This window comes from Electrona antarctica (genome assembly GCF_951216825.1).
Source record: "Electrona antarctica genome assembly, chromosome: 12".
Taxonomy (NCBI): Eukaryota; Metazoa; Chordata; class Actinopteri; order Myctophiformes; family Myctophidae; genus Electrona; species Electrona antarctica.
In genome coordinates, this window is record NC_136793.1 from 2711588 (window position 1) to 2728454 (window position 16867).

A 16867-nucleotide genomic window follows, 5' to 3' on the forward strand; every position below is an offset into this window, starting at 1 on the left:
GGGTCACACAGGGTTAAACCACTGGGGAGGAGGAGGGGTTAAACCACTGGGGAGGAGGAGGGGTTAAACCACTGGGGAGGAGGAGGGGTTAAACCACTGGGGAGGAGGAGGGGTTAAACCACTGGGGAGGAGGAGGGGTTAAACCACTGGGGAGGAGGAGGGGTTAAACCACTGGGGAGGAAACAACGACATGCGTGGAAACCAAATGGTTTAATTTTGCGATCTCTAGAGTTATAATGTTGTTAAGCATCTGCATTACTTAATTTAATAGAACTCTGCACAATTATAGAATGTAGAATAATTGTTATTTTTGATCAAAGTATGCCTGTTAATCTCTCCTATGGTACCGATATCAAATACAGCGTGGAATTGTGGACAAAATCTTAACCAAAGACAACAAAATATTATTTTGTTTTGGGTCTGAGAGGTACGTATAGTATAGTAACTATATAGTTTATATATATAGTTTCATTATATAGATATTCCACTGTTACGTTCTTAGCTTACCCATGTTTCATGATAACTACTTTTTATATATGTGATGTAATGCCATGCTTTTTGTTCTTGCTTTAATGTAAATCGCTCTGGATTAAGAGATAAATGCCTAAATTGTAAATTGTAATTGTACTACTTTAATCCGTGGCGATTGACAGCCTGTGTGCGTTACCTGGTGGGCCAGCTCGTGGGCGATCACCAGGGTGATTGACAGCTTGTCGGAGGCTGAAGACTTGTCGGGGTCAAAGAGGAGGCCGTCCTCTCGGTAGGTGGTCAGTCCCCAGTTCTCCATGGCTCCTGACTGGAAGTCTGGGATGGCTGCCAGGTCTGGGGATAATAATAAGTAGGTGGTCAGTCCCCAGTTCTCCATAGCTCCTGACTGGAAGTCTGGGATGGCTGCCAGGTCTGGGGATAATAATAAGTAGGTGGTCAGTCCCCAGTTCTCCATAGCTCCTGATTGGAAGTCTGGGATGGCTGCCAGGTCTGGGGATAATAATAAGTAGGTGGTCAGTCCCCAGTTCTCCATAGCTTCTGACTGGAAGTCTGGGATGGCTGCCAGGTCTGGGGATAATAATAAGTAGGTGGTCAGTCCCCAGTTCTCCATAGCTCCTGACTGGAAGTCTGGGATGGCTGCCAGGTCTGGGGATAATAATAAGCCATTCAGGACGGGAACCCCTTTAGGTGTTTTAAGCATTATGTTATACTATAGCTATTGAAAAAAAAATAGCAGATCTACAAGCTCGTAGCGCGGCACCCGGTGCCGAGTGTCTAATGTAATCCTGGTCGCTACACTTCCTCTGCCAACCTGGGGAGAGCAGCGGACTGACATCATGCTTCCCTCAATGCATGAGGAGTCCCAAGCCGCTTCTTTTCACCTGCCAGAGGGGGGAGTTTCCACCGGCCGGACGTAGTGTATAAATACCTTGTTTAGGCAGAGGATAAGGAGAATTAACCCATTTAGACCTGAGGACGATTCTGCAAATGTCTTCTAAATCCTGACAGTTTTCTGAAAACCCCCATGTTTCTATATCAGTGGTTCTCACAGGGTTAAACCCTCATGTTTCTATATCAGTGGTTCTCACAGGGTTAAACCTCATGTTTCTATATCAGTGGTTCTCACAGGGTTAAACCCCCATGTTTCTATATCAGTGGTTCTCACAGGGTTAAACCCCCATGTTTCTATATCAGTGGTTCTCACAGGGTTAAACCCCCATGTTTCTATATCAGTGGTTCTCACGGGGTTAAACCCCCATGTTTCTATATCAGTGGTTCTCACAGGGTTAAACCCCCATGTTTCTATATCAGTGGTTCTCACAGGGTTAAACCCCCATGTTTCTATATCAGTGGTTCTCACAGGGTTAAACCCTCATGTTTCTATATCGGTGGTTCTCACAGGGTTAAACCCCCATGTTTCTATATCAGTGGTTCTCACAGGGTTAAACCCCCATGTTTCTATATCAGTGGTTCTCACAGGGTTAAACCCTCATGTTTCTATATCAGTGGTTCTCACAGGGTTAAACCTCATGTTTCTATATCAGTGGTTCTCACAGGGTTTAACCCCCATGTTTCTATATCAGTGGTTCTCACAGGGTTAAACCCCCATGTTTCTATATCAGTGGTTCTCACAGGGTTAACCCCTCATGTTTCTATATCAGTGGTTCTCACAGGGTTAAACCCCCATGTTTCTATATCAGTGGTTCTCACAGGGTTAACCCCTCATGTTTCTATATCAGTGGTTCTCACAGGGTTAAACCCCCATGTTTCTATATCAGTGGTTCTCACAGGGTTAAACCCCCATGTTTCTATATCAGTGGTTCTCACAGGGTTAAACCCCCATGTTTTTACATCAGTGGTTCTCACAGGGTTAAACCCCCATGTTTTTACATCAGTGGTTCTCACAGGGTTAAACCCCCATGTTTCTATATCAGTGGTTCTCACAGGGTTAACCCCTCATGTTTCTATATCAGTGGTTCTCACAGGGTTAAACCCCCATGTTTCTATATCAGTGGTTCTCACAGGGTTAAACCCCCATGTTTTTACATCAGTGGTTCTCACAGGGTTAAACCCCCATGTTTCTGTATCAGTGGTTCTCACAGGGTTAAACCCCCATGTTTCTATATCAGTGGTTCTCAAGGTCTGTCATGTCAAGGACCCCCACAAGTATGTAATTGGCCGCCGACCCCCATCTCAAAATATGTTGTTCCAGAGACCCCCCCCCCCCCCCCCCCCCAGAAGCAAAGATTTGAGTTAAAACGTTCGCTCTGAAATAATATATCTTCCAAAGATTTGAGCCACATTATCACGATTTTTCAAAAATAGCATCTACTATTTTTCAACAGCTAAAGTATAACATAATCCTTAAAACACCAAAAGGGGGGGCACGGTGGCACAGTTGGTGGTGCTGTCGCCTCACAGCTAGGTAGGAGGGAACACGCCCCCAGTGCCCACCAGCGTCGCTGGTGGGCACTGGGGGCGTGTTCCCTCATCCGCGTCATCAGTGCCCATACCCGAGGCATGGTTGGCGAAAGGACCTTTCTGTGTGGAGTTTGCATGTTCTCCCAGTGTCCCCTAGGGTAGGTACACTCACATGTTCTCCCCGTGTCCCCTAGGGTAGGTACACTCACATGTTCTCCCCGTGTCCCCTAGGGTAGGTACACTCACATGTTCTCCCCGTGTCCCCTAGGGTAGGTACACTCACATGTTCTCCCCGTGTCCCCTAGGGTAGGTACACTCACATGTTCTCCCCGTGTCCCCTAGGGTAGGTACCCTCACATGTTCTCCCCGTGTCCCCTAGGGTAGGTACCCTCACATGTTCTCCCCGTGTCCCCTAGGGTAGGTAGTAGGTACCCTCACATGTTCTCCCCGTGTCCCCTAGGGTAGGTACCCTCACATGTTCTCCCCGTGTCCCCTAGGGTAGGTACCCTCACAAAAAACATGCAGTGATCCTGGTCTCTATACTGCCTCCCCCTGGCCAGCCGGGGCGCTACGTCCAACCAGGGAACCTCCCCCCTGTCAGGTGTAAAGGAGCAACTTGGACACTCAGGCATGAAGGAAGCATGAGTTCAAGTCCGTTGCTCTCCCCAGGTTGGCGGAGGGTGTGTAGAGCCCAGGATCACATTAGATAATTGACACAGGGGTGAAAAATGGCTTACAAAATCGTGAGATAAAAATTATAAAAAATAACAAAAATAAAACAACAAAAGGGGTTCCCGCCAAGAACGGGATTAATACCTTGTTTAGGCAGAGGATAAGATAAGGGATATTAATACCTTGTTTAGGCAGAGGATAAGATAAGGGATATTAATACCTTGTTTAGGAGGATAAGATAAGGGATATTAATACCTTGTTTAGGAGGATAAGATAAGGGATATTAATACCTTGTTTAGGAGGATAAGATAAGGGATATTAATACCTTGTTTAGGAGGATAAGATAAGGGATATTAATACCTTGTTTAGGAGGATAAGATAAGGGATATTAATACCTTGTTTAGGAGGATAAGATAAGGGATATGAATACCTTGCTTAGGCAGAGGATAAGATAAGGGATATTAATACCTTGTTTAGGAGGATAAGATAAGGGATATTAATACCTTGTTTAGGAGGATAAGATAAGGGATATTAATACCTTGTTTAGGCAGAGGATAAGATAAGGGATATTAATACCTTGTTTAGGAGGATAAGATAAGGGATATTAATACCTTGTTTAGGCAGAGGATAAGATAAGGGATATTAATACCTTGTTTAGGAGGATAAGATAAGGGATATTAATACCTTGTTTAGGAGGATAAGATAAGGGATATTAATACCTTGCTTAGGCAGAGGATAAGATAAGGGATATTAATACCTTGTTTAGGAGGATAAGATAAGGGATATTAATACCTTGTTTAGGAGGATAAGATAAGGGATATTAATACCTTGTTTAGGAGGATAAGATAAGGGATATTAATACCTTGTTTAGGCAGAGGATAAGATAAGGGATATTAATACCTTGTTTAGGATGATAAGATAAGGGATATTAATACCTTGTTTAGGAGGATAAGATAAGGGATATTAATACCTTGTTTAGGAGGATAAGATAAGGGATATTAATACCTTGTTTAGGAGGATAAGATAAGGGATATTAATACCTTGTTTAGGAGGATAAGATAAGGGATATTAATACCTTGTTTAGGAGGATAAGATAAGGAATATTAATACCTTGTTTAGGCAGAGGATAAGATAAGGGATATTAATACCTTGTTTAGGAGGATAAGATAAGGGATATTAATACCTTGTTTAGGAGGATAAGATAAGGGATATTAATACCTTGTTTAGGCAGAGGATAAGATAAGGAATATTAATACCTTGTTTAGGATGATAAGATAAGGGATATTAATACCTTGTTTAGGAGGATAAGATAAGGGATATTAATACCTTGTTTAGGAGGATAAGATAAGGGATATTAATACCTTGTTTAGGAGGATAAGATAAGGGATATTAATACCTTGTTTAGGAGGATAAGATAAGGAATATTAATACCTTGTTTAGGAGGATAAGATAAGGGATATTAATACCTTGTTTAGGAGGATAAGATAAGGGATATTAATACCTTGTTTAGGAGGATAAGATAAGGGATATTAATACCTTGTTTAGGAGGATAAGATAAGGAATATTAATACCTTGTTTAGGAGGATAAGATAAGGGATATTAATACCTTGTTTAGGAGGATAAGATAAGGGATATTAATACCTTGTTTAGGAGGATAAGATAAGGGATATTAATACCTTGTTTAGGCAGAGGATAAGATAAGGGATAATAATACCTTGTTTAGGAGGATAAGATAAGGGATATTAATACCTTGTTTAGGAGGATAAGATAAGGGATATTAATACCTTGTTTAGGAGGATAAGATAAGGGATATTAATACCTTTTTTAGGAGGATAAGATAAGGGATATTAATACCTTGTTTAGGAGGATAAGATAAGGGATATTAATACCTTGTTTAGGCAGAGGATAAGATAAGGGATATGAATACCTTGTTTAGGAGGATAAGATAAGGGATATTAATACCTTGTTTAGGCAGAGGATAAGATAAGGGATATTAATACCTTGTTTAGGAGGATAAGATAAGGGATATTAATACCTTGTTTAGGAGGATAAGATAAGGGATATTAATACCTTGTTTAGGCAGAGGATAAGATAAGGGATATTAATACCTTGTTTAGGCAGAGGATAAGATAAGGGATATTAATACCTTGTTTAGGAGGATAAGATAAGGGATATTAATACCTTGTTTAGGAGGATAAGATAAGGGATATTAATACCTTGTTTAGGAGGATAAGATAAGGGATATTAATACCTTTTTTAGGAGGATAAGATAAGGGATATTAATACCTTGTTTAGGAGGATAAGATAAGGGATATTAATACCTTGTTTAGGCAGAGGATAAGATAAGGGATATGAATACCTTGTTTAGGAGGATAAGATAAGGGATATTAATACCTTGTTTAGGCAGAGGATAAGATAAGGGATATTAATACCTTGTTTAGGAGGATAAGATAAGGGATATTAATACCTTGTTTAGGAGGATAAGATAAGGGATATTAATACCTTGCTTAGGCAGAGGATAAGATAAGGGATATTAATACCTTGTTTAGGAGGATAAGATAAGGGATATTAATACCTTGTTTAGGAGGATAAGATAAGGGATATTAATACCTTGTTTAGGAGGATAAGATAAGGGATATTAATACCTTGTTTAGGAGGATAAGATAAGGGATATTAATACCTTGTTTAGGAGGATAAGATAAGGGATATTAATACCTTTTTAGGAGGATAAGATAAGGGATATTAATACCTTGTTTAGGAGGATAAGATAGGGGATATTAATACCTTGTTTAGGAGGATAAGATAAGGGATATTAATACCTTGTTTAGGCAGAGGATAAGATAAGGGATATGAATACCTTGTTTAGGAGGATAAGATAAGGGATATTAATACCTTGTTTAGGCAGAGGATAAGATAAGGGATATTAATACCTTGTTTAGGATGATAAGATAAGGGATATGAATACCTTGTTTAGGAGGATAAGATAAGGGATATTAATACCTTGTTTAGGCAGAGGATAAGATAAGGGATATTAATACCTTGTTTAGGAGGATAAGATAAGGGATATTAATACCTTGTTTAGGAGGATAAGATAAGGGATATTAATACCTTGTTTAGGCAGAGGATAAGATAAGGGATATTAATACCTTGTTTAGGCAGAGGATAAGATAAGGGATATGAATACCTTGTTTAGGCAGAGGATAAGATAAGGGATATGAATACCTTGTTTAGGAGGATAAGATAAGGGATATTAATACCTTGTTTAGGCAGAGGATAAGATAAGGGATATTAATACCTTGTTTAGGCAGAGGATAAGATAAGGGATATGAATACCTTGTTTAGGAGGATAAGATAAGGGATATTAATACCTTGTTTAGGCAGAGGATAAGATAAGGGATATTAATACCTTGTTTAGGAGGATAAGATAAGGGATATTAATACCTTGTTTAGGAGGATAAGATAAGGGATATTAATACCTTGTTTAGGCAGAGGATAAGATAAGGGATATTAATACCTTGTTTAGGCAGAGGATAAGATAAGGGATATTAATACCTTGTTTAGGAGGATAAGATAAGGGATATTAATACCTTGTTTAGGAGGATAAGATAAGGGATATTAATACCTTGTTTAGGAGGATAAGATAAGGGATATTAATACCTTGTTTAGGCAGAGGATAAGATAAGGGATATTAATACCTTGTTTAGGAGGATAAGATAAGGGATATTAATACCTTGTTTAGGAGGATAAGATAAGGGATATTAATACCTTGTTTAGGAGGATAAGATAAGGGATATTAATACCTTGTTTAGGAGGATAAGATAAGGGATATTAATACCTTGTTTAGGAGGATAAGATAAGGGATATTAATACCTTGTTTAGGAGGATAAGATAAGGGATATTAATACCTTGTTTAGGAGGATAAGATAAGGGATATTAATACCTTGCTTAGGCAGAGGATAAGATAAGGGATATTAATACCTTGTTTAGGAGGATAAGATAAGGGATATTAATACCTTGTTTAGGAGGATAAGATAAGGGATATTAATACCTTGTTTAGGCAGAGGATAAGATAAGGGATATTAATACCTTGTTTAGGAGGATAAGATAAGGGATATTAATACCTTGTTTAGGAGGATAAGATAAGGGATATTAATACCTTGTTTAGGAGGATAAGATAAGGGATATTAATACCTTGTTTAGGAGGATAAGATAAGGGATATTAATACCTTGATTAGGAGGATAAGATAAGGGATATTAATACCTTGTTTAGGAGGATAAGATAAGGGATATTAATACCTTGTTTAGGCAGAGGATAAGATAAGGGATATTAATACCTTGTTTAGGAGGATAAGATAAGGGATATTAATACCTTGTTTAGGAGGATAAGATAAGGGATATTAATACCTTGTTTAGGAGGATAAGATAAGGGATATTAATACCTTGTTTAGGCAGAGGATAAGATAAGGGATATTAATACCTTGTTTAGGCAGAGGATAAGATAAGGGATATTAATACCTTGCTTAGGCAGAGGATAAGGGATATCGAAGTATTCATCGTAGAAGTCCAGGAGTTTGACGGCAGCGTTGAGAGCGAAGGAGGTCTGGTCGATCTTCTCTGGCACCGAGTAGACGGATATCTGACCACAACACAAAGTCACTGATATATGACCACAACACAATGATGTGACCACAACACAATGATGTGACCACAACACAATGATGTGACCACAACACAATGATGTGACCACAACACAGAGATGACCACAACACAATGATCTGACCACAACACAATGATGTGACCACAACACAATGATGTGACCACAACACAGATATCTGACCACAACACAGAGATGTGACCACAACACAGATATCTGACCACAACACAATGATGTGACCACAACACAGATATCTGACCACAACACAGAGATGTGACCACAACACAGATATCTGACCACAACACAATGATGTGACCACAACAGAGAGATGACCACAACACAGATATCTGACCACAACACAGATATCTGACCACAACACAATGATGTGACCACAACACAATGATGTGACCACAACACAGAGAGATGACCACAACACAATGATGTGACACAACACAATGATCTGACCACAACACAGATATCTGACCACAACACAATGATGTGACCACAACACAATGATGTGACCACAACACAGAGATGTGACCACAACACAATGATGTGACCACTACACAATGATGTGACCACTACACAATGATGTGACCACTACACAGATATCTGACCACAACACAATGATGTGACCACAACACAATGATGTGACCACTACACAATGATGTGACCACAACACAGATATCTGACCACAACACAATGATGTGACCACAACACAATGATGTGACCACAACACAATGATCTGACCACAACACAGAGATGACCACAACACAATGATGTGACCACAACACAATGATGTGACCACAACACAATGATCTGACCACAACACAATGATGTGACCACTACACAATGATCTGACCACAACACAATGATGTGACCACAACACAATGATGTGACCACAACACAATGATGTGACCACTACACAATGATCTGACCACAACACAGAGATGACCACAACACAATGATGTGACCACAACACAGAGATGACCACAACACAGATATCTGACCACAACACAGAGAGATGACCACAACACAATGATGTGACCACAACACAATGATGTGACCACAACACAATGATGTGACCACAACACAATGATGTGACCACAACACAATGATGTGACCACAACACAGAGATGACCACAACACAGAGAGATGACCACAACACAGAGATGACCACAACACAGAGATGACCACAACACAGAGATGACCACAACACAGAGATGACCACAACACAGAGATATGACCACAACACAGAGAGATGACCACAACACAGAGATATGACCACAACACAATGATCTGACCTAACACAGAGATGACCACAACACAGAGATATTACACAGAGATATGACACAGAGATGTGACCACAACACAGATATCTGACCACAACACAGATATGTGACCACAACACAGAGATGACCACAACACAGAGAGATGACCACAACACAATGATGTGACCACAACACAATGATGTGACCACAACACAATGATGTGACCACAACACAGAGATGACCACAACACAGAGAGATGACCACAACACAGAGAGATGACCACAACACAGAGATATGACCACAACACAGAGATGACCACAACACAGAGATATGACCACAACACAGAGATATGACCACAACACAGAGATATGACCACAACACAATGATCTGACCACAACACAGAGATGACCACAACACAGATATATGACCACAACACAGAGATGACCACAACACAGAGAGATGACCACAACACAGAGATGTGACCACAACACAGAGATGACCACAACACAGAGAGATGACCACAACACAGAGAGATGACCACAACACAGAGATGTGACCACAACACAGAGATGACCACAACACAGATATATGACCACAACACAGAGATGACCACAACACAGAGAGATGACCACAACACAGAGATGTGACCACAACACAGATATCTGACCACAACACAGAGAGATGACCACAACACAATGATCTGACCACAACACAATGATCAGACCACAACACAGAGATCTGACCACAACACAATGTCACTGATATATGAACACAATAGAACACAATGTCAACACGATGTTCAACCCAGATTCGGCACAAACAAGGGACTAAATTAATTTCGCTCCTATGCCACCAAAATGTGGAACGCCCTACCAACAGTCATTAAGACATGCAAATCCCTTGACTCCTTCAAAACCGCTCTCAAAGGGCACCTACGGACGGCTGCAAATCGAAACTGGCCCCCGTAAAATCGGAACGCCCCCCCCCCCCCCCCATTGCCCACCCCTTTTTTCCCCTCACTGTATATGTTTCTTTTCCCTTTTTTACCTCCTTTATGATGAATTCCTGTTCTGTTCTTTGTCTATATAGAAGTGTCTATTTGTACGTCTCTAAATGTTTTGATGAATTGAACAAGGTGGACCCTCTTGTAAACAAGTGTAATGCTTAATTGGGTCGTCCACTCACAGTTAACAGTCTTTGTGTAGCGTGGGACCTGGACGGATATGAACACAGATGGATTTTTGTTCATAACCAAATGAACACATTGGAGGCACGGTACTTAACCCCCCCCCATGTTCTCCCTGACAATGCTGGACTGACTCTACTTACAAGAGAAAGGGGGGGGGGGGGGGGGGCTGAACCAGGACCCCTACGTAATGTGAGCTTTATTGCCCATTGGAATGCAGGCTACATAAGCATGGAGGATGCTGAGAGCAACCTCTCTAAGACTACACAATGAGACAATAAAGTTTGAATAAAACTGTTCACATATTATGCCTTTGAACCACGAATATATATATATATTTGTATACTATCTATTGGGGTTCAACCATATATATATATATTGTGTTGAATTAATGTGATGAGTGTATTATATATTATATATATAATTATATTCTGGCTTGCCTGACTTCTAATTTACATACGGCTGTACTGTTTGATATCTCCACATGTGGAAATTCATGCTGAGTGCAAATATTTAGTCAGATCCGTTCCGTTCAGCTCCCCAGAACCACTAGTGACGAGTTAGTATTTCATGTGCTTTATGGTTCATGGGTTAAGGGGACAGCCCCCTCACACACGTCCGGACCCTGCAGCTCCTTGCATGACAAGGAGCCAGTCTCCGCCTCTTCAATATATATGAGATGGCCAAGCAGCCATCTCTCTCTTAACTTCTACTGGGACGACGGAGGACCGCAGCAAACAAGGGAGGGTTGACGCCACGTCCCCCCCCCACACGCACAGCTGTCCTCCTTCACTGACCAGGCCCTGGGTTGACTCTGTCCCCACCGCAGAAGTTCCAGTTTCTGGGTAAGACCTCAGCGCCACAGCGGCCGGTTCCCAGAGACCGTGAGGCAACCCAAAACTGACCAGACGACAGCTTCTCTCTCTACGAGACTCTCAGCGCCACCAAGCTGATCCCGACGAGGGAAACCGATGCCTGCACACAGCTGCCTCTGACGACTACTAAACCACTGCCCAGTGACATCCTTCTGGGCCTGCCATCCACCGCCCCTAGCCTCTGGCTAGCTCGACAGCACCGCGGCCCAGCTACCACATGGTCACCGCTACAGACAATGGCTGCCATCCACTGCTGACCTCTACACACAGGCGAGCATATGTCACATGATAGATGGCAACTGAGTGTAGCAGGCTAGGGTAGATGTTATTTTGGAAGGTAGATCTGCTATTTTCGAAACCTCTCTTTTATTATTTCATGTTTCTTTTCCCTTTATTCGTTTCATGAGCTATCACTATTTACCTTTACCTGACCTTACTTTGATCAAAAGGTTTCATTTAAACCTGTGTCCATTTTTGGGATTGTTTGTACACATTTGATTTATTTTGTTATAATAAATATATATGATTTTCATTAAGAAGTCGTTGTGTATTATATCTCAATATTTACAGTACAAGTACCGTTGTAATATTTAATGCAAGTCTGTCCAAGAATTCATGTTACATTACAGTGACGTGAGCAATATAATTATTATATTGTAATATTTTAATAATTCATATTCATAAATTATGAATATTGATATTTGAAATATTACGTCCTGACAGCTGTTACCCAGCTATATTACAGATGGTGCCCTGTGTGAGGCAGACTCTTATTCCAACTGTACGTACTGTAAATTCTGAGATTAAAATTAATATTTTCCAAAACAAAAATATATATATATATATATATATTTTTGGAAAAAGTTTTTTTTTAAAATAACAATAATAATACAGGCCTAGTATTGTTGTTCTTATTTTCGTAATCGAGTTCAGTGATTTAAGTTGATCAATGTCTGGTTGGAAGTTAATTGTAGAATGATTCAAATCTAAAAACAGAATTTGAGTGAAAGCGTTTCAAAATAGGCACTATTCCAAAAATCCCTTTCTTTCCAACCCCTGAGGAAGTTAGAGAAGGCATGGTGTGTTAACAGTAGTTGTCAAAGTCATTTTTGTGGGGACTCCCCAAGTTATGATAATATATTAAATATTGTCATAATCATATCATATATCATATATGATCGACTCTGGATACACTGAGTCATCAAGCTTTGTTCAGGATTAGCGATCTAGACAAGCAAATGTGGCTATAGTGGCGTGAAACCATATGTCAAATATCCTCCATCTGACACATTGGATTCATAATATCTGTGTCAAATCGAGTAGATCTTGACATTATTTGGATGCCCTCTCCATAACTAGAGGACGTTTTTGAAATACAGCTTTGTTTCACTTCCTGTAGAGTAAAAAATTAAGTGTTATAGGTCTATCACTAATTCTCAAGTGTAACTATAACTACTATTTACCAATAGTCATAACTGCATACTGTTGGTTAAATAGAAGTGAAACTGTGACACTCAGGTTAGTGATTGGACGTAAGCAGCTTGTCATAAGTTTGTTTTCCTTTTGTAGCCTATTAGTGACACAGTAGCAGTTGGTGTGAAATTTTGCTGAAACAATTGCTGTAACATTTTGACAGTATATTGGAGCAAAATTCTGCACAAATCAACAGTCTGGTTATATGTTTTGGTTTTAATTCCTGCCTCACATTATAGATCTTGGCCTCTGGCTCCAAGCAAGCTAGGGTTTTTGATTGAGGTGTTTATTGAAACTAAATGTGTACCATGTTGTTGGTTTGTATTTAACTTGGCCAAATGGTTAAAGTTAAGCATCTCTCTGCCTAGGGTGAGAGAGGAAGTGAGTGTGCACTGTGTGTGTTTGACAGGAACCATTTTAGATTTTTGGCCCTCACACACACACCCACACACACACACACACAACACACAACCCCCTTTGAAGATTTGTTATCAATCATTGAAAAGGGGGGTGAGTGTTGGAAACCTTTTGGGGTAGTCCATCCTGGTTCCAGGCCATAAACCCAGGCAGGATTAGCTGAGTCAACAACCAGTTGACACCAACCCCATTTAGTTTTGGCCTCTAGAGCCACACGGCAGACCTGACCCCCACCTATTTTTCTTCATCCCTTCAAATCGAAGAGGAAGAAGGGGGGGTTCTGGGCCTGTTCCCCTGTGTTGGGCCATGCAGACAGAGAGAGACAAACTCCTATCACCAATTTTGCAGAATATATACTAGTAGTTTACTTCTAAACTCTCTCCTGGCTGTGAAAGTCTTTGTCTTTGTCTTGTACCAAATTGTGAGAGATTCACTTCAGTGGCAAATGTGTTCTTGTTAACCTCAAAATAATTATAATGCTATCCAACTTAGTTCCATTATGATCTAGACTTAAGCTTTAATTCATTTTGGCAGAACAGATTGGTTACAATCAGTTCAGAATCCTAGAAGTTATTATTTAATTTCCAGGGAAACAACTAAATTCTATTTTAAACTCGTTCGAACTATCAAAGTTCACCTACAAAGTATTTTCAACTTAATTTTAAGTAGACCAAACACACTTCTAGTTCCCTTAGTCACGATTATATACTGACAAGTGGTACATTATAACTATTTTTGCCAGCCGAAGAGAAATCTCATAATTTTTTTTTTTTCTTCCAGTGACTATCTCTCAGCAGTCCTTGTCTCAAAAATTGTTCAAATATGCTGCATAACATGGCATATGTGGTAGCACAAGCAATAAGAGGGCTAAATTTTGATCCCAAACTGAAAAATACTTTTCGATTTGATTGTGATACAGACATGTGTCAACTGATTACACCGTTATCAACAGCTAAGAGTCAAAAGATCGAACTGCTGAGAGATGTTTTAAAACAGGAAAATGTGACAATGCAAAGATATGGTGATTTGACTCAAATCTGTAAACTACAGAGTTCTGTCATAGATTTGCAAGACAGGATTGCATGCCTGGAGAGTCGTAAATGTACCGCTAATGATGATATGGTTAAATGTTTTCAGGACCTCCTGACCGAGGTCAGAGGTCGAACTCAGGCACGCAATGGTCAGCTTTGCTGTGGACCTGTGGAGCAGACCCAGTTGGGGGTTAATCAGTCAAAAGTAATCTCAGAATTGAATTCTAATGTGAACAAACTAAATATAGAAATCGATCAATTACGGAACACTGTGGCTTCACAGGACGCTAGCCTTAATTTTAGCGTACAGCATATTTCAATGCTGCAAGCTAAAATAGACCAAATTGACGAAAATGAGTGGGAAAACCACAGGACGTGCAATGACACATCCCCTCTCATTAGCAGTCAACAAGGAGGGGGGGGGCTGGATCCTGTTTCCTCCCCAACCTCCTATGTGCCTGATACTAAACTTTTAACCCCTTTCTCAACACGGCCAAAGCGACCCCAGGTCAGCCAATATCCTTATCGGTCCGGGGTTGTGACCCGGTCAACTGGTGGTCAGACTCCAGATTTGGTCAGAGCACAATATGGTGTAGGCATGGTGGAGGTGATGTCACCTCCACCATCAAATCAAGTAGATCCTGACCTTAACACACAGGCACATGCTAAGACCCTGGGGGATGATGTCCTGTGGAAAATCTCTAAACATATAGACCATTTTTACCCACAGGCTTCAGGCAATACAGATTCCCAAGCATACCTGGACTGTATTGTTGACAGTTTACGTTCGTATGAACCAGTCACGGTGGAAACAAAGGTGAATCTCATCCGTTTAACCTCAAGCCGCGAAGTTGCCTCCTGCCTTAGGCGGCAGGCAAGTCAAACACTACTAGACTGGCATTCTGTCTGTCAGGCAATAATCGGGGAGTTTGACCACGATGTTGCCAAAAGTGGGCTGATTTCGGCCATGGAAATTAAACAGCATGAGCAGGAAGATGTTAGGGTATTTTATAAACGTTTAATGAAAGCATTTTTCGGCAGTAAAAATAGCCCAAAGATGGAGGAAGATGTACATTTCAAGGCGTTGTTCCTAAATAATTTACTTCCCTCTGTTACAAAACACTTCCCTCTCGGAATCAATTCTGAGAAAATACGTGCCGTTGTTTTGCGATCCTTGGCAAAGGAAGCGTTTGACAGAGAATGCCATGAAGCATCTTATGTAACTGTCAGCACCCAAATCGATGACTGTCTCCCCGAAAGTCATCAGAGCCCTGTGTTGGTAAAGAATTCCCCAAAGGAATCTCGTAGACAAAAGAAATCCCGCATCTACGCTGCCAGACAGGTTTCAAGCCCCACTGATAATGACTGGAGAAAATCTATGAGGGATTATACACCTTGATAATTCTACACAACACGGTGGTTATTTCTTTGTACGTGAATGTTTCAGACGACCACTACACTATATAGTTTGTGTCATTTGAAACATTCGGGGGGATACAGTGTTACACCTGTTGTTTGCAGTAATTATATACATCTGTTTGTACACTTTGTGTCACGTATGTCTCATAACAGTTTGAGATGTTTATACACAGGCAACACGTTTGCATGTATATAAACGAGTGTATAAGATACGGCAACATAAACTTTTTTAGTCACTCCATGATGATGAACATTATCTGTGTGCCTTGATCATTATTTGTTTTACTAACCATAGGTGAGGTAACAGCATGTATTAACTACACTGTAGCTCCACCCACATTGGTTGTGATTTTGCCCTATCAAAGGTGATTTAAACTGATAAGTAATATATCAAGGAATATGTTTGACAGACAAGGGCCAACCATGGTTGACCTTTGTCCATCGCAGATGACAGCTGTTAATACTGCTGGCCGACTTCACAGGGATTCGTGCACTGTACAAAGCTTAGTGGTATTTTGTTTTAAGCATATAAGTTGTGAGTGAATCAGGAGCTTTGATTCCTCGCCCCTGATCAGGGTGGGGATGGTAGGGGCTCTGTATGCCACTTTTACAACTGTGACATCATTAGTCCCTCTTTTCACAGGATAACAGAGTCATGAACTGTTGATCTGTAGTGATAGGAGGAACAATGGCTGTAATGCTTAAAACACTATACCAATTTGCTAGGGACAGTAACCCACATGTGCATGTCCAATTTGTGAATCTAAGGCCATCATTTTTGTCAATTACAACTATATAGAAATGATGTCTCCACACACACTTCATCATTTCGGTGACTAGGAGAGATGCCTACTATTATAGGTCTAAAGCCTACAGCAAACCTTTGACGTAGCTAGACCCAATCAAACCCAATCTAACCGGTAGCGAAACTACACGTGACTACTTCACGTCAGTTAGAG

At 40.5% G+C, this 16867-nt stretch overlaps 1 protein-coding gene across 3 annotated transcripts in view; it reads right to left on the reverse strand.

Moving 5' to 3' along the window:
- Nucleotides 1-16867, reverse strand: part of erap2 (endoplasmic reticulum aminopeptidase 2) — an 82824-nt gene that overhangs the window by 49051 nt on the left and 16906 nt on the right. For all 3 annotated transcript variants that reach the window (XM_079515634.1, XM_079515636.1, XM_079515635.1), the window contains exons 6-7: nt 8098-8218; nt 668-822 (exon numbers count right to left, since the gene is read on the reverse strand). In XM_079515634.1, the coding sequence (XP_079371760.1) occupies nt 668-822; nt 8098-8218 (276 nt within the window). The remainder of the gene's footprint in view (nt 1-667; nt 823-8097; nt 8219-16867) is intronic.